This window comes from Nuphar pumila, chromosome 3 (assembly GCF_984573655.1).
Source record: "Nuphar pumila chromosome 3, dmNupPumi1.hap1.1, whole genome shotgun sequence".
In the NCBI taxonomy this organism is placed as follows: domain Eukaryota; kingdom Viridiplantae; phylum Streptophyta; class Magnoliopsida; order Nymphaeales; family Nymphaeaceae; genus Nuphar; species Nuphar pumila.
Window position 1 is genome coordinate 11,790,363 of NC_143251.1, and position 18,635 is coordinate 11,808,997.

At 38.5% G+C, this 18,635-nt stretch overlaps 2 protein-coding genes across 2 annotated transcripts; one reads left to right on the plus strand and one right to left on the minus strand.

Annotated features, from left to right (window-relative positions):
- Positions 1-1,377: 1,377 nt before the first annotated feature.
- LOC149841968 (protein IN CHLOROPLAST ATPASE BIOGENESIS, chloroplastic-like) lies at positions 1,378-3,271 on the plus strand. Its single transcript, XM_090000558.1, has 7 exons — positions 1,378-1,462; positions 1,904-1,978; positions 2,068-2,110; positions 2,218-2,275; positions 2,677-2,739; positions 2,826-2,930; positions 3,182-3,271. Exons 1-7 carry the CDS (start codon positions 1,378-1,380, stop codon positions 3,269-3,271), a joined length of 519 nt encoding a protein of 172 aa, XP_089856684.1.
- Positions 3,272-11,558: 8,287 nt separating this feature from the next.
- On the minus strand, positions 11,559-13,022 carry TMM (Leucine-rich repeat (LRR) family protein). Its single transcript, XM_090000560.1, has one exon. The coding sequence runs from the start codon at positions 13,020-13,022 to the stop codon at positions 11,559-11,561; it is 1,464 nt and encodes a 487-aa protein (XP_089856686.1).
- Positions 13,023-18,635: the final 5,613 nt, after the last annotated feature.

Genomic DNA, 18,635 nt, shown 5'->3' on the forward strand with positions numbered 1-18,635 from the left:
ATTCTTTTTAGAGCATCAAGTTCTTTTTTATCGCCTCCTCGTCAGCCCTTAGTCTTCCTATGTCATCGTAAGTTATAATGAGAGGAAACTGCTACTTAGATGCAAAGTACTGTGCTTAAAGGAGTTGTAAACCATAAAAAGAAATAAAGCTTGAATACTGCCATGAAAGTTCAATCTTGGAGCCTGAGTGAAAACAATCTCAGACTAAGGACACGTTTGAAAGTGAGAAAGATGTAGAAAAAATGATACTAGATGGAAAATCATTACCGTTTTTTCCTACCTTCCAAACAAGACTTTTTCACTAACAGTTTTTCTAAAAAGTACACTTTTTGATAGAACATTCCTCCGCTCACTCCCACCACCCATCTCACCACATCTTACCACCACCCACCATCTCACCATCACCACCAACATCCATCTCACCACCACCACCCACCATCACGACTGCCTCCTTAAGTTCACCGACAGCCACTGCAGCCTGTCGAGTCCAATTAGGCCTGCTAGAGATCACCATCTGCACCTATTGCCCAATCAAAAACCCTATCCTTGCCATTCTTCGAAATTTTGCCCAATCGAAGGCACGGCCGGAATTTTGCTGGAAAAGCCCGCTTTTCGCCGTCTGATCACCACCCTCACTTTGATAATCCATCTTCCCTAACCCTGACAAAGGTCATCTTCGAGGACGATTTCTGGCCATACTAGGAGCTCGGCCGAGAGGATACACTAGGAAACCGTCGAAAAACGCCCACCACCCGCCATCCGATCGCTGCAGATACACCGTCAGGCACATCAAGTCCCTTGTCCTTCCTCCTCACCCTCTTCTTTTCTCAGCCACACCCCTCTCTCCCCTCCTCTTCATGCACACAAACAAGTGAAAATTTTTCCTTTTAGAAAAATGATCATATCAAAACCTCTCGTAGGCAAAAAAAAATTCTTCCTACGAGTATGTTTCTCACTTCCAAACGTGCCCTAAGTTTAAAGGGCCATGTACTAGAAGATGTGTCAAAATATAAAAAACGTTAAAATGACATATTCTTGGATAACTTTTTGAAAGACGCATATTCTTAGATGACAGTAACTGCATGACCTTAGACCTTTCCTTGGTGGGTCTCCTCTTGAATTATAAGAAGAAAAGATTGTGAAGATTTCATGACTCTAGAGAGTTATAAATAGCATGCTCATTATGATTTAGTTGTTTTGACTCTGGTTTATGTCTTGTTTTTTTCATTTTTGTGGTGTCAGTGTTGCATCCTTTATCCCCCTATCACTTCTTGTGGTATTGACTTCTTTGTGAACAGGTGATTCATTGTTGTTTGTCTGCACAAAATGTTTCTTTTAACATTAAGGTCGTGTTTGACTCAGGACAAAATCCGGAGGATGGCGTTTGTCCTGAACTGTGCGCATCCTGTCAAAAGCCACTGCACAGGACTGCTGCGTCCTGGGCATCTTGCGTTGCACTTGCGTAATCAAACATGGGACACAGCCCAGGCAGGGACCAATCGGTCCCTGCCCAGGTGCATTCCGTGTATCAAGCATGCCCTAATAGTGCATTTGAGCACTTTGGATCTCATATCCACTGATGGGTTTGAGCGTGGGACACACATATCATTTGAGATAAAGCATACACGGGCTCTCAAGTCTTCCTAATCCAGGGATTTGGAATCCTCAGCATGCCTAAAATCTAGAGATATCAGATGGAACAAAGGATCTCTGAGATCCTTGGATCTCTGAGATCCTTGGATCTCAATTCAATCCTTGGTTCTGATATCCAAGCTAATCAAACACACCCCAAGACTACCATATAGGGAGTTTATTTATACCGTCATATTAAACTTAGAAAGCTGATTTCTTTTATTTTCTTTTTCTTTTTCCTTTTTCTGCCATATGTTTCTCTGGTTTGCAGGCGAGACAATCGTTGCTCCAAGTGATCGGAGAGGATTGATTCCACTTGCAATACCGCTTTCTAAAAAGTCTTCAGGTTTTGGAAATTGGCTATAAAAACATTTCAGATCATTTTTTTTTCTCCGTTGAAGTCTGCAATCATTGTCTTCCTTTTATCGGTGACAGGTGCTTTGACTGCATTGCTGAGATGGCCTACGGCAGCCGCAGGGTAAATCCTACATAGCATGATCAGTTGTGAATGCTTGTAACTTAGGCTTTGTTTCGATGTGAGTGATAGTCCATCTTTTTTCTGCAATTGGCATATGCTGCTTACAGAATGGAGATGCCAGTAGTGGAAGTTCACAAGTATGGGGTGTGGCTTTTAGCTAAAACTGTAAGTTGCCTTACTTTAATTAAATACCGTCATTGGCCTTTCTCATTGACATGTTTTGGGTGTCATAAGAGCTCACTCCCTCCTTGTTTATCAGATTTATTGGAAGATATGCTGAATCTCTTGGTTTAACGTGCCTTCACATATTTCAGGTAGACCAGTATATCCAACGGATCCTTGTAGAAGAAGATGCTAGAAAGGACCATGAAAGCAATTCTTAACTTTTTGAAGCTTCAGCTGAGACTGCTATAAAACTCTATAAGAGGGGTGATTTTGCTGAGCCACGAATTGAAAATCATGATAATTATTTGTTAAGGAAGGTCTGCATAAGACTTAGATTGCATTTGTTGTTATAAGATGGACTTATGAGCTCAATCGTTAACGTCTTTCTTGTAAAACCCCAGGTTGGTCTGTTTCCTGATGTTTTGGAGCGTAAAGCAGTTGGCCATTTGGAGAAAGGCGACCAAGTATGATCCTTTGTTTCTGGAAATTCGCATAGACAGATTGCTACTTCTTGATTTTATTGTTGTGTTCTACTTGTTAATTTTTAAAGGTTTCTGCACTGGTGACTGGGGAATTCTATTCAAAGAAGGTGCACTTTCCGGGATTTGCACAGCCTTTTGTGTTCTATGCAGAGGTTTTACTGAAGTCTGTAGAAGTATAATTTTGTTACATGGTGGCATTTAGTCTATGCTGTATCCACTATCCAAGTTTTGGCCTTGGAGCTTATTATGGTTGGTATTGCTTTAAGGGTTGGGCGTAGTCTAGAATCTAAAGATGCAGCTAGAGTAGCTCTGAAGTCTCCTTGGTGAGCATTGGGCTGCAGATATGAAGTATGGAATATTTTATTTTTCAGTTTTCCTTTTTCTCCGTTCACTAGATTCTAAAGGTACTTTTATTTATTTTCAGAAAGTTGCCAGCATGGCACAATGTGAAGATGAACAGATAGAGTACTCAAAGGAGAGGGTGACAAAGGAAGGGAAGCATGAAGATCTGTAGAAGGGAAAGGTCCTTGAGCAGGTGCAGTTTGTGATATTGTGCATTTCAATTCAATAAAACAAGGTTAATGCTTGCATAACCTGAACATAGACCAAGAAAAAGACCCATAACATAACTTTCTTTGATACATCAAATCACTGGTAGAATTAGTGAAGACCAAGGTTTTAAAACTCGCCGAGTCAACTCGGTGATTCGGCTGGCTCGGCTCGGCCCTCCAGCGAGTCAACCTGGCAAGGCAAACTCGGTTTGCGAAGACTTGGCTGCTGACTCGGCTTGACTCGGGCGAGTTTTGGGATGTTTGAAATTTGATTTTTTATTTGAGTTGAAACAAACATGGGATGAAGTATGGTTGTTACAGACAAAAGATATGTTTTGTCTGTTATGTTCTAAGGGTCTGTCCAATCTTGGACAAGCAATCAGACAAACCCTTAGGGTCTCTTGTGAGTGTGTCCTTAGTGGTCCTTGTGTTTGTGCCCGTAGTGCCTGATTTGGTGGACTGATGTGCTCATTGGATTTGTGGTATGTGTGCTCTTGGATCTTCCCTGTGTGTGTGTGTTAACTTCATAACTGGTACTAGGTATCACTATCATAGCATAATCAACTATAATATTCATCATGTATTATCAGAAGCATAAAATTAAAGAACTAAGTATATGTTGGAAACTGGTAATTGGCCTTGTAGTAGCTAGTCGCTAGAAGTCACTCAAGAGAGGATTCGTAATGTTTCCATAAATTTCTACCAATAAGACAAATGTCAATAGAGCTTTACATAAGTTCTTGATTGCTTGACAATGCACAGAACCATCAACAACAACAACAACTACGCCTTCATCCCAAAACAATTGGGGTCGGCGATATGAACCAAAAAAGAAAATCATTTTGGGTCTTCCACATGAATCCTTCTCCTCCAATCATTTCTATCCAATGCCATGTCCTTGGTGAGGTTCAAAGCATTCATATCCTTTCCGATCATCTCCATCCATGTCTTCCTAGGCCTACCCCGACCTCTTTTAACTAATATATTTTCCTATTTCTCTATCCTTCTAACTGAAGCATCATTAGGCCTTCACCGAATATGTCCAAACCACCGTAAATGATTCTCTCTCATCTTATTTTCAATGGGTGCAACGCCTACCTTCTTACGTATCTCCTCGTTCTGAATCTTATCTTTTATTGTATTTCCACACATCCATCTAAGCATACGCATCTCAGCTACACTCATTTTTTGAATATGATGTCTCTTGGCAGCCCAACATTCCATACCATATAGTAAAGCGGGCCTAATAGTCATCCTATAAAACTTTTCCTTCAACCGCAATGGCATTTTACGATCGTACAACACTCCAACTGCACTTTTCCATTTCATCCACCCAATCTTTATCCTATGATTTACATCTCCATCAATTTCTCTATACTTTTGAATAATAGATCCCAAATATTTGAAACAATCATCCACCGGTATTTCTTGCTCACCAAGCTTCACTACACTCCCATCACTACTTCGTTGCTTACTAAACCGACATTCCATATATTCTGTCTTACTCTTACTCAACTTAAAACCTCTTGCTTCCAATGTCTGTCTCCATAATTCTAACTTAGCATTAACCCCAACTCTAGACTCATCAATCAAAACAATATCATCAACAAACAACATATACTACGACACATTTTCTTGAATTGATCTCGTAAGCTCATCCATCACTATAGCAAATAGGAAAGGGCTTAAAGCAGATCCTTTATGTAACCCAACCGTTATAGTGAAATTGGTTGTCACCCCTCCACAAGTGCAGACATTGGTTACTACTCCTTCTTACATATCTTTAATGCACAAAACCATCAAAATACAAAAATCCCGCTAATTCATAAGAAACAACATTAGGAGCCAGTGTTCATAGGGAAAAGAGTTTTTGCTCTGTTTGGGAGTGAACAACCGAGATTTTATATGTTGCATCTCTTTCGAGAATTTTTTTCATGCCACTTTACTTCATATTTTTCAACTTACACCACAGTTATTCCTCAACTTACACCATAGTCTTTTGTCTAAAAAAGAAATTTGAAGGCTATTTAGCAGGCTATCCTAGAGTTTTTTGCTACAACATTAGTTTCTTTTAATGACCTTTGTTCATTTGTCAAGGATGTACATTTATATATGATCACATGGACAACAAAAAGGACACATGGCATGCCATCGTTGTTCAATTTTTCATTAAGAATACTGTATAAGGGGGCATGACACAAGGGTAACTGGTAAGTTGGGAATATGCCTGTGACATAGTCTGGCAGAGATCAGCCTATGCATTTTTCAATGCTACTGCTCTCTATGAACCTCGGCAAACTTGTTAATGAAGGCTTTAGCTATAAAACCATTGTCAAAAGCTCAAGATATTGCAAGTAGACGACTTATCTCCCTTGTCAAACAATTGCAGTTAAAGGATTCTATCATTTTTTAATTGGATGGTTTAACTAGAAATTGACAAACCCAGGAAGTAATACAAGAAAAAACCAAGCTAATTTAGTTGATGCCAATTGTTATTGGTTCAAAAGCAACCTAAGAAAGAGTCACATCTCTCTCCCAATTTCAGTGATTACATGCCTTAACACAACCCAAGGATCTCTTGTTTACTGAAAAACATGGTTTGAGACAAATTATAAATTGTTTTTCTTTTAAAATCAAAAGTTAACAAAACCCGGTCCGAGTCACCGAGTTGACCCACCGAGTCACGAGTCAATAAAGAACGAGTCAAGTCCCGAGTCACTGGGTTTTAAAACCTTGGTGAAGACTTGCAAACTTCTCATTTTTCCTGTTGTGCCTGTAATCTTTGATGTATCCAGTCTGCAGATTACACAAAGAAATGGACCTAAGCTAAGACTTGAGCATACCCTGCTCTTACATGTGTCATTTTTTCTTTATCATGCTTGTGAGCAAGTTGTCCTGAATAAAATTTACGGCATTTCCACTTTGCCATTTTCTCATTGATGGTAACATTTCCAAGTTTCCATGGCATGGTTAGTTATTTTGTGTGGATATCACTTATAATGAGTTATTTTCACTCAGGTGGCACTGGACCAAGCAGCATTTCTATTGGATTTAGCCTCTGTTGATGGCACATGGCTTGAAAGTCAGGAGCAAATAGCACAATGCTATCAGGAGGCTGGACTACCTGAGATAGCAAAATTCATATTGCATCATGGCTAAATTTCTGTTTTAAGACTTTGATCTGTGGTCGGGGCAGTCCATCCAACTAATTGCCTTGGAGGTATTATGTAAATGGTGCACCAGATGAACACTTCTTGGAAGATCAACACTGGTTATAGAAGATTCTGGTATTTGGCCACATCTGGGGAAAACTACAGAAACATTTATGTTTTGCAGAATGTGGTAGATCCTTAATTTAAAAAAAAAATGTTATTTTTTTTTTCAGTTTTGTTTCTCAGATATACATGTTGCTTATCTGTAACAGATGGCCCGTGATATGTATTTATGGAAAGAATCCATCAGTTATTAGAAACTTATATGCCTAAAGGATTGTTTAGGAGAAAGGAAACATTTTGGATCTTTGGTGCTTCTTATTTGGTGTTTCTCATATTGCATCGACACCCCAGATTTTATTATGCAAAAGACAGAATCCACATGATGCTTACTAGGAAAAGACAATCTGCCACTAGGATTGGTGGTTTCCCGCAATCCCAAATCAGAATCTGAAAATGTTGGTTACTCCCCGGTCTGCATGGGTTAGCTAATAAGCTAGTTCCGGCAACTCCTCTGATCAGAGGTACTTGAAACCCATGTTAGGGAGGACTTTTGCCTTTCACTAATCCCATTGGAACAGCTGTGCAGTGTAAAAGTATTCCTTGGACTTTTGCCTTTTACTTGATGTTATTATTTATTTATTATTATTTTTTAAAATTGACCGGTCGGGGTTAGGCAGATCCCTACCATAATAAAAGAATAAGCGCTACAATCATAAATTCTGAAGCTGAAGGACCACTCAAGTGGGTTATCTTTCTAGACACGATCTAGTTTAAAAATTCTTAATTTGACTAAGCTGTTTAGGAACATAATTACATTTCTTGGGAATTTAAAAACATTCAACTCTTTTAAACTGAATCAATCGATTTTCATAACCCTTATCTTAGAAATATGCATGAAAGTAATTTTTTTCTTTTATCCATAATAGAACCGGGAGAATTAAGGCCCCCTTTATTTTACAATAGATATTCATATACCAGGCGGTTTTGAACTTGAAATGTTCCATCAAATGGTGATTTACACAAACTGCTCCTGTGAGAATGGTGAAGCCTCATTCGCCAAAGGATTGAGATCAGGTGCAATCTGATTGCAACAAGTGTTTGCCCCGAACACTGGATCATGCCTCAGAACTTGGACAGTTAGGTTCCACTCATCACCTATGTCATCCCTATCATCATACCCCATATTTTGTTTTGATCAAATCTGACCCCAAAAATGTGATTTATATGGTTAGTGGATATCAGCATTAGCTAGAATCCGGCCTGGGAAAGCTTTACTAAAGTGCTGCATGAGGAATTAAAGTCCTTTCTTGAAAGAGCTGCGGGTTCGGCTTGTCTGGCAGGAGCAGTTAGTGCAAGTCACCTTGTGTTGGGACGTTGCAAGTTCTAATCCCAAACTGGTAGGGGTCTGCCTAACCCCAGCTTTCTCTGTAGAAAAAAATGTAGCATGATTCTCTCATCAGGTGAAGTGCATGTACAGTGTCTGGCCAATCAGTAAATGACTTAAAGCCAGTCAAGTACGGACCAACCCATGGGCGATGATGCCATTGTGCACCTGGAAAAATGGACTAATATGCAACAAATGTGAAGTTGGGACAACCATAGATCACAATCCACCAACCAAATCATGAATGGCAATCAAGACCCCATGAATGCATCCAAAGCTATTCATGCATATCCTGCAAAACCATTCACTCACAACAGTAGACAACGAATTAATGCATCACGAAGACGAGTGAGAGTGAGTCAGAAGGCCGTGTAAACACGGCTGGACCTTATGCAGATGGTGTCATTTTTGGGGTTTTGTATGACCGGATTAGCTCATGGATGGTTGCCACGTGGATAATGTCTCAATATTGCCGTCTATCAACATGATGGAGGGATTTCTTGGCTGCCCTATATTACTTGGATTATTTCCTTTCTTTTACTTAAAGGTCTCTCTCTCTCTCTCTCTCTCACACACACACACACACACAACAACAACAACGGGCAAATCTTTGAAAAAAATGCGGGTGCATTGCCCCAAGTGGGTTGGCGTAGTGGGGTGGGGCCTTGGCTGCTAGACAGGCAGTCAAGGTTCGATTCTCATGGGTGTCTCCCCTCTGCGTAAGCCAACACGTAGCATAGGCCCCCGGGAGCAGGGGTCCTAGCCTCAAAGTTTTATGCTCATGGCACGACTACAGTAGGTATGGCAGGCTGAGCCAGCGTGACCAGGTCTTCATGTCGGGTGTGTAAATCCCAAAAAAAAAATAAGACGCATTGTAGGAGAAACTAATAGATTTTATCTTTTTGAGATCTTGATGTTACATTTCATGTCTTCTACGGTTACCTTATCATGTTTAATATAATTATGTAATTAATGTAAAGATTACCCGGTTCACTTGTAACCAAGGAGAAAACTAAGCAAATGTACTTCACCTTTGTTTTTGGGGTGCATAATAGGCGCTTAACGTATGGTGAACTTAATTATGTTTAGGTGCCTCAGCTTTCAAATATTTAAGATAAGCGCCTATGTTTTCGAAACTTGCTCAGATGACCACCTATGTTACTTTTTACTCTTTTGAAATTACTTATGCTCCCTTAACTGCAGCTACAAAAAGTGTACTACAAGTAACATTCAATAATTCGAAGAAAGGAAAAGGTTGAAAAGATCATCTTAAAGAGTTAACTAGAGTTATGTGATATAATTATAAAAGCAACTTAAACCGTTATTTGGGCAATTCTTGAAAAGGTAGGAGCTTATATTAAATATTTGAAAACTGAGTCAAGCTAAACATAAATTTGCCACAAGTTGGTCACTTTTCTGGATTGCAGGGTGGAGATCAATGAAGTTTCACCATTTATACAACTTTTCTGGATAAGTGGGTATACCAAAATACCACTAGATTAAAACTCTGTGCATTAAATAAAACCACTTGGTCATGTATTAGACATAGAGCACCATGTTTGTGATGCATAACATGAAACGCCCTTGTGGTGTATTTGTGTTGGATAAAGTGAGCTTCCTGGGGTTTCTTTAGTGCCAAGGAACCATTTTTCACTTTGTTCTTTAATAGCCAAGCTGGGGTTAAGTCCCTTTCTCATGACCATGACTCCATGAGCCTCCCAGATATGTCATGAAGTAGGAATGAGTTTTTTTCTTCGTATCTTTTTGTTGTTGTTTTATGAAACTAACCTTTTTTTTTTAAGGCAAGCTGGGTTTAGGCAGCCCCCAACAAGATATTATTCAATGTACCATTGGGTTTTGAACCTGAAACGTCCCATCACAAGGAGACATACACTGACAACTCCTACCAACCATGCGGAGCCCCCCTTTGGTTCATGAAACTAACCTTATAGATGCAATATCTACATGGTTAGTGGGAATCAACACTTGGATTGTCCGATTAGCACATATAGAAACGATTTTATGATTCTTGAAAAATTAACAGGGTATAGTAAATGTATGATATCTTCTCAGCTCATAAAATTGTATTTTTTTAGTAGAAAAAATACAATACAAGAGTCGGTTCCTAGTATTTGAATCATGCTGAATTCATCTATAAGATCCGATTGGATCGGCCTGACCTGTACGTATGATTTTTTGTTCATTTAGATGGTCAGGTCGACATGACCAAATTAACCATATGTCCTTTAGATATTTGGGTAAACAACAAAAGCCAAGCTGTGCCGTTTAGCCTGACACATATGGCTCGTGTTCAGAATCTTCAGATCTTGTGCTTTTAAAGATGGCAGTAATTAAACGTCCACCTCATGCTGAAGTCATGGTTTGATATGCTTAACTCCTTTCTTTCAAAAAAAACTGCTTAACTAATTCTGCCTTAGAACTTGATGAAGGTCACTTCATAAAAGATTCATGTGCCTCGGTTTCTACAACAAAATAAATGCATCCAACATGGAAATAATGTTCCATCAATTCCTGCAAACTGTATTCATAAAACCGTTACATTCTCTCTCTCTCTCTCTCTCTCTCTCTCTCTCTTTTGACAAATATCGAGGTGGGTTAGAGGAATTTTTTTTTCTCGTGCTGCCTTTAACCGAAAACGTCAAATATAAGGAGTGCATAGTAGAATGGAAAACACACGTTTTCAAATGAGGTTGGATCGGGTGATATGCACAAACACAACGTTTTTGTGTTTTGAAATCACCACTGTCCATGGCCTTCGTCACCACCTTTCTTGCATAATGATGATATCAGGGCTTTTTGATGAGTCCCACTCTTTTCACAGTGAATGATGGTGATTTGAAAACACAAAAAATTGAATTTTGACATATCACATGATCTGTTATTCAAAACAAAAATGAAGCAAACCACAAGAAAAAAAGAACAAGAGAAGGCACAAGATTTACCTGGTTAGTCACTCAGGCATACGTTCCACTAGCAAATGCAAGAAAATAAAGAACTCTCAAATCCCTAATCTCTAATACACCCAAAAACTCTCACACCCAACAAGGAGACAACTATATATATGACAAAGGGCATAAAACCCTAGCCGCTATGAAGAAAAAAATTACAAACCTGCACACATATAGAATGAGCCTAATGGCCCGATCCCTGTGCTACCACTACAAACCCTTATTAGAAATCTCATTGTACCATCATCAAAATAATTTAGGATTAGGTCATGAATAGAAGTTGGTCCAAAATTCAAGACACCCACAACATGAGCCAACCTCTTCAAACCAGAAGTTAAAACTGATATTTTATGTGGATCTTAGCCATGAAATTAACTTTTGGTCTCTATTTGACAGTTTTAGTGGGTCTTGGAATGTTTTTTTCCGAGAACATGGCACTCTTTGAAGTATCAAGCAAAGCGGAGATGAAGGGTTCATTCCATAAACAGCATAAAAATTGACTTACTTGGCTTGTGAAGACAATGCTCACTCTTTACTTGAAAGATAAAGCAACACAAAGAAGTGGAAAACACAAAACTTTGCATATTATTACCATGATAAGTAGAAAACAAAACATTGCATATTATTACCATATTATACACAATGAAACATGGTTATATTGATACATGTCTCCTCATGACTATCACAATGACAACTCCATCAATGAAAAGAGGAGTATCTCACATATTAACATACACACTATTGAGAACAGAGTTATGGAAGGAGAGGAAGATATTGGAGATGGTGGAAGCAGAGGTGACAAAGAGGGCATCTCATCAGACAAGAGGTGCTCTGTTTTCCTTAACTCACAATTGCTGATGCCAGAGAGGTAGGAAGACCCCATATAATCATCTTCGCTCCCATCACTCAGGTAACATAGGCCTGAGTTATTCAGCAAGTGGATCTTCCTTCCCATTCTCCACAACATCTCTTTGGTGAAAGGAATTGCTCCAGTTAATTGATTGTCATTCACCCTCAACTCACTGAGATTTTCCAAACCTCTCAAGCTTGACGGTATCGAACCGTTCAACCCGTTGCGATCCAAATGCAGAACCCTAAGATTCGTCATCTGGCCTAGGCCGTCCGGTATCGGACCTTTGAGTCCCATATTGGTTAGAACCATGGTCATCAGGCTCTTCATTTCACCAAAGCTCTCTGGAATCACAGAGTCCATCAAGTTCCCCTTAAGTACTAAAGTCTCCAAAGACTTCAAATTACCGAGTGATCCAGGTATTGGACCAGACAATGAATTGTAGCTCAAATCCAATAGCAACAATCTTCTTATTTTCCCAAACGAGCCAGGAATCGGTCCAACCAGCCGGTTCCTGCTTAGATCCATCTTTATAAGAGATGAGCAGTCACCAATTTGATCAGGAATGGGTCCTAGAAGAAGGTTCTGATTGAAATCCAATACATTGATGCTCTTCAATTCATTGAAACTCATTGGTATCCTTCCTGTAATCCTGTTTTCACTCAGGTCCAGAAGCCGTAGACGCTGCAGACCGCCTAGAGATGGTGGAATCACGGAGCCCAGATTGTTCCCATGAAGATCAAGCACACTGAGCAATGTCAAGTCCCCCAATTCTGGGGGAATGGTACCAACATGCCCATTTTCCCTCAAGACAAGGGACTCTAGTGACTTCCCAAGAAGACCCAAGAAAGAAGGGATCGACTGTGGGTTCCCATTGCAACATTGGTAGAAGAAGAGTTTCTTGATGTAGGGCAATTTGGTTAGAGAAGGGGAGATGTACGAGTCAGGATCACAGGTAGGGAAGGCAGTGTCATCAGAGAGAGCTCCAAATGAGAGGGAGACCACATGAAAGACTCTGTTCTCATCAGGCATGCACTCTATACCATGCCATCTGCCTTTGCAGATATCAGGGATGCTTGTGGCCCAGCCATTGCCTGTGGCCTTCATGACCTCATAGACTGCCTCTTGCTCTTGTGGGTCAGTGTGGGCATTGACCATGTTAATGGACAGCCCTGTTTGAGGGGTGTCTACCAGAGTGGAAGGGAGTGAGTCTGGCATTATCACATTATACCCAGAAGAGAAAGAGCTCAGAAATGAGAAGAAAAGGAGAAGGAATGCAATCTGGGTTGCAGCCATCGTGAAAATTCACAGGCAGAGAGAGAGAGAGGCGGGGGAGGTTGCCTTGGGATTTGGGAGGGAAGGAGGGTGGAAGGGGGTTTAAGTAGGGTTTAAACGGTCAGCTGGTTTCAAAAGTTTTTGTGAGTATTGTTTCCGTAAGTACCCCTGATCGTGTTTCCATTTGCATGTCTGCGACTTTGTACGCCATACCATATTGGAAAAATATTATTACGATCGTCTTACTGTGATACTCATCATAACTATCAAAACCTATTATTTATTCTGCATGAATCATCTACGTTAAAATAAGCCTCCTACTGTTATCGAGTGTTAGATATGTACTTAAACATTAACAAAAATGTAGCTTGTAATAATGCCTAGTTATCTTACCAGCGGTTGTTTACTTTAATTTCAAGATGACAATTGTACAACAGAGCAAGTGTATAGGCATAGTAATTCATGTGGCAAGAAATAGATGTACAAAATATATATCTATACTCCTATCATTGGTTAATCATCTATTATATACTTAAAAATGAGCTATCGGCAACTGTATTGTAACCAAAACAGAAAGCTCAACTGCACCATGGCATTTGCGACTGAATCACCACAGAATCCCAATGTCGAATGAGATGGCTAGATGGTTAGGTCACACTATCATAATCAAGGGGGTCTTGTGTTCTAAGGACAGGACGCGGGAGTTATACCCTCAGCTTGCCTATAAAAAAAGCCAATTAATTCATCACCTAAAGCCATGCTGGTTACTTAGCATATAGTTGAGGAACATAGCAAATGAGGTCAATCCACCAACGAATGCTGAGATTAAAAATAGCAGTTTGGACATTTTAGCTAGGTGAGGTCATTAGAATGGTTTAATAGAGAGACTGAGGGGCTTTTGGTAAAACCGGAAGACAGGTACAAAAGAATTTATATTGGTCACGAGAATGAGGAGAATAGAAATAAATAATGGATTTTGAGGGATATTATAAGAGTTAAGAGACTCACGTGAAAGATTCGGGGTGCTTATCTTCCGTGGGCTTACATTCTTTGCCTCTCTCTGCACCCATTTTTCTGATGGTCCAAATTGCCCCTCAGTTTTCCAAAGAAGATAGTACAATGATATGTATATGCCTGCCATTTGTTTTAAATGAGGAAATTAACATCTTTTCATGTACAAAGACAAAGTCAATTAAACCAATTAATATCAATACAAATTTGGTATTGGGCTCCTTTTGATGATAGTATGATGGGCTTTATTGAAAGCCTAATTATTAAGAAGCTTGAAAACACAAAGATTACATGTTTCAAGCTATGTTCCACTCTTTTTTTGTTTTTATTTAATTTCATTTATCCAAGTTTTGGCGTATATATGTACAATCCAAATATGAGACTAAATGTAGAATAAAGCCAATCTATATATTGCCATATACTTAATAAATGCCTGCCCAAGTAGTATCCTGTATCGAATCATGAAACATCAATATCCATATCAGGCTGAATTCTGACGACCACCCCTTGGATCCATTTTACTGGCATTTCCACGATTCTTCATGGTTCTGTACAATAAACCCCAGCTGTCTTTAGTGGTCGGGAGTTTGGCTTTTTCTTGGAGGCAAATTGTACTTAGGGCTGTCAATGGGTCGGTTTTGTACAAGGGAGCCTATTTCACCCGAACTAAAATTCTTGAAAATGGGCATAAAAAATGTCTAAAATATTCGGGTCAATCCGAACCCAATCCAAGCAATATGCAGGCCAGGTTTGAGTTATGATTTTTGCTGGGTACCCAACCTGACCCAGATTTTTTGCTGGATACCCAACCCATCCTGGGTATCTTATATATATTTTAAGTAAAAGTAAACTTATAAAACTATACAGATCCAGGTTTTGGATTTCATTTTCGTGACCGGGCAAAACCTGAACACAACAGTTTGTTACTGGGGGGGGGGGAGGGTTGGGTACACCCCTTAAATAGTCGGGTACCCGGCCGTTGACAGTCCTAATTGTACATTCTGCTATATTTTCGCCTAATCAGCTTTGAAAAATGTTCTAACATGGCCGTGTTCATGTTAGAAATTGCAAAACTGAAACTTGATGTCCTTTTTTTCTAATGACAAGCAACCCACCAGGATCGAGCACAAATTGAGGTGTACCTTGAGAGAGTGGTCCGGCCCCACGAGAGGGTGGATCAGGTGCAATCACATTGCACACTTTAATGTACAGCTGCACCTGATCTGCCGTCCATCTTCTGTTGGGTCCCACAGCTGACAGGCTGTACCCTGGAGATGGAGGGCAGATTAGGTGCAGCGGCATGCTACAGTGTGCGATGTGATTACGCCTGATCCTCTATCACCCTCCACAATGATGCTCAATGTGGGAAAGCTTGTTCTCTTTTGTCCACTGAGAGATACGAGATATTCTATTAATATAAGAAAAACAGATTACAGTGGATAACTCTTACAGATGGAGACATATGAAAACGATATACATAAAAGACAACTTAGGAGAGAAGACGTTAGGAGACCTCTTGCGATTCCAAAAATCTCGTTGAGGTTGTTGAGAGTTAGATATGCTTGAGTCGATCTTTCTGTTTACGAGAGTTTCCTTAGAAAACATGGCTCTTTGAGTCGGTTTCCTTGGTTTCTTTAACATGCCCATGCAAACTCAACGTGGGGTCCATTGAGCTTGTCCCAAATGAAAGAAAACCTTGCAAACAATAGTGGTTTGGTGCGGTTTGGTGAGGCCATCTGCAAGTTGATAACTTAACCTGAATGTGGCTTTTCTGAACATGATCTCGAATGAAGTGAAAGTCAAGTTCCAAATATTGGTGTTTCCTGCATAAACATACACATAAAGCATACCTAAACACTTCTTTATGAAATATCATATTTTCATGTACTACATTATAATTCATCTTCAGTGCTTTAGCATGTTGAAATTACCTTTATGAATAGGTTGATCTCTTATCTATTTTATTGGTCATTTAATATTGTTATTTTGTTATTCTCTCTAACCCATATGAGAGATCTTTTATGCAAAATAAAAAATTTATAAATTTATAGAGAATCAAATTCATATACACAAACGTGATCACATAATGTATTGTCATACATAAGAATGAATAAAAAAGACTCACTCCCTTTACATGTTGAGAATACAATCTCGGTGCTAGCCCTTTAGTAAGGGATCTGAGTCATTTCCTTCGTCTCAATTTTATCAATACATATCAGATGATTCTCAGTCTTTTCTTTAACAACAAAATATTTTAACTCCATGTATCAACATGATGTTGAACTCTTGTTGTTATTTGAAAAGAATATGACTACTTCATTATCACAAAAGATCTTTAGTGGTCTCTCAATAGAGTTCACTATACCAAGACCGATAATGAAGTTTCTTATCCAAATAGCCTTAGATAAAATTTCATATAAAATTTTTGACCCAATGGATTTCAGAAATTTCTTCACTGTCCTGTAGTGAGAGATGACAACTCAAATATTCTGAGTCACTCGTGATTGCAAAAGCAACAAGTTAAGAATATTTGAACACTTTTACTTCTCATGGACATCCTTTTAAGCGCTCCCACTTCTCATAGACAACCTTCAGAACGGTTGTTCTATTATCTGTATGAGTAGAAGATAAATTGCTCTATACGAGATTTATATTAAAAAGGTAAATGTGAGACACCTTATTATTCATCTTTTCTAAGACAAGCATAGTTGAGTCATTATCGTTCTACTTTGATAAAAACGATAATACTCATAGTTGCTCCGCCTCTTCAATTCTCAAGGAATTGACTTCAGTTGGTGAAACTAACAGATCATGTAGTCAGAGGCAATTCAGTACTGTAACTTTGGGTACGAACATGCTTCATGGGATGAGATATACATCTATTATAACACCCTGTATGAATTTGAAACACAACAACCTACCTTTAGGTAGAATCGTTGTTTCATAAACTCACACACAATCATAAAAATGAATCTTAATACTGTCTAAAGAATCCTTAATCACTATAAGAAAATGCGTATTAGCGATAGGCGTTATTCATCGCTAATCCGTTGCTAAATACGTTAGCAACAAATTTTGCGATAAATTAGTAATGGATAGCGTCTGTCACATAACTCTAGTCGCTAAACTACGACAAAATTTATTTGTCTTCAAGCCATCGCTAAGTAGCAATGGATTAGCGATAGATCATGTTCGTCGCTAATATGTCGCTAATTAGAGACTGATTTGGTTATGCGACAAAATTTAAGCTGCCGCTACTATTTAACGAGGGATACATATCTGTCGCTAATGTCCGTCGCCAGCTTAAATTCCATCACAAACCGACGACTGCTTCAAATTGGCGACGGATAATAGCCGTCGCTAATTTTTAATAAAAAATTTAAAATTTTTTATGAAATATTTTGAAACTCGAGAAAAAATTCTCGTTATATAATTTATATAACCTGCTTATAAAAAAATATATATATAAAAAATACATATGCAGGTGAAACAAATTTAACATAAGTTCTAAGTTAAGCAAACTTTAACAACCAAATACAGTCCTTGCCAAGTTATAATTAGTTACAAGTATGTCAAACAAATTAAACAAACGAATCTAATCCTCGCCAAGATTTTGGGCATCGTCCGCTTTATTTTCTCGATCTGCCCCTCCCTTCATGCCTCCATGAGCTCCTCTACACTGATCATCTCTAGCATCCTACAAGAGAACCAAAATGTTAGTATTTATAAACAAAATATAATAAAATAAATTATATGCAATACACCTAATCTAATGCAACAAAATAAATGGTCGAATGACACATAGATTAGCAATAAACTGAAGGACATTAACAGAATTCAAATATGTGTTCAAAGACTAGAAAAAAAATTTATAATGATTCAATCATGCAGATATGTGTTCTAAGGTTGTCAAAGAATGTCACAGTGATTCATGCATGCATATATGGTTTATAAGGTTGTCAAATAAATGTGTTATGTATCACAATTATGCATATATGTGTTACAAGACAGTAAAAAAACTTCCATAGTGATGAAATCATGCTTATATGTGTTCTAATGTTGTCAAAAAACTTTCATAGTGATTCAACCATGCTCATATGTGTTCTAAAGCAGTTAAAAAACTTGCATATTGATTCAATTATGGATAAATGTGTTCTAAGGAAAATTTTATAGTAATTCAATCATGCATATGTGTGTTTTAAGGCAGTAAAACAATTTCATAGTGATGAAAGCATGCTTGTATGTGTTCTAAGGTTGTCAAAAAACTTTTATAGTAATTCAATCATGCATATATGTGTTCTAAGGTTGTAAAAAAACTTGCATATTGATTCAATCATGCATATATGTGTTATAAGGCAGCCAAAAAACTTTCATATATGTTAATATGATGCTCATATGTGTTATAAGGTAGTCAAAAAACTTTCATAGTGATTCAATCATGCTCATATGTGTTCTAACGCAGTAAAAAAACTTTATATGTGATTCAATCATGTGTATCATGTTCTAAAGCAGTCAAAAAAATTTATAGTGATTCAATCATGCTCATATGTGTTCTAAGGCAGTCAAAAAACTTTATATGTAATTCAATCATGCGTATCATGTTTTAAGGCAGTCAAAAATTTT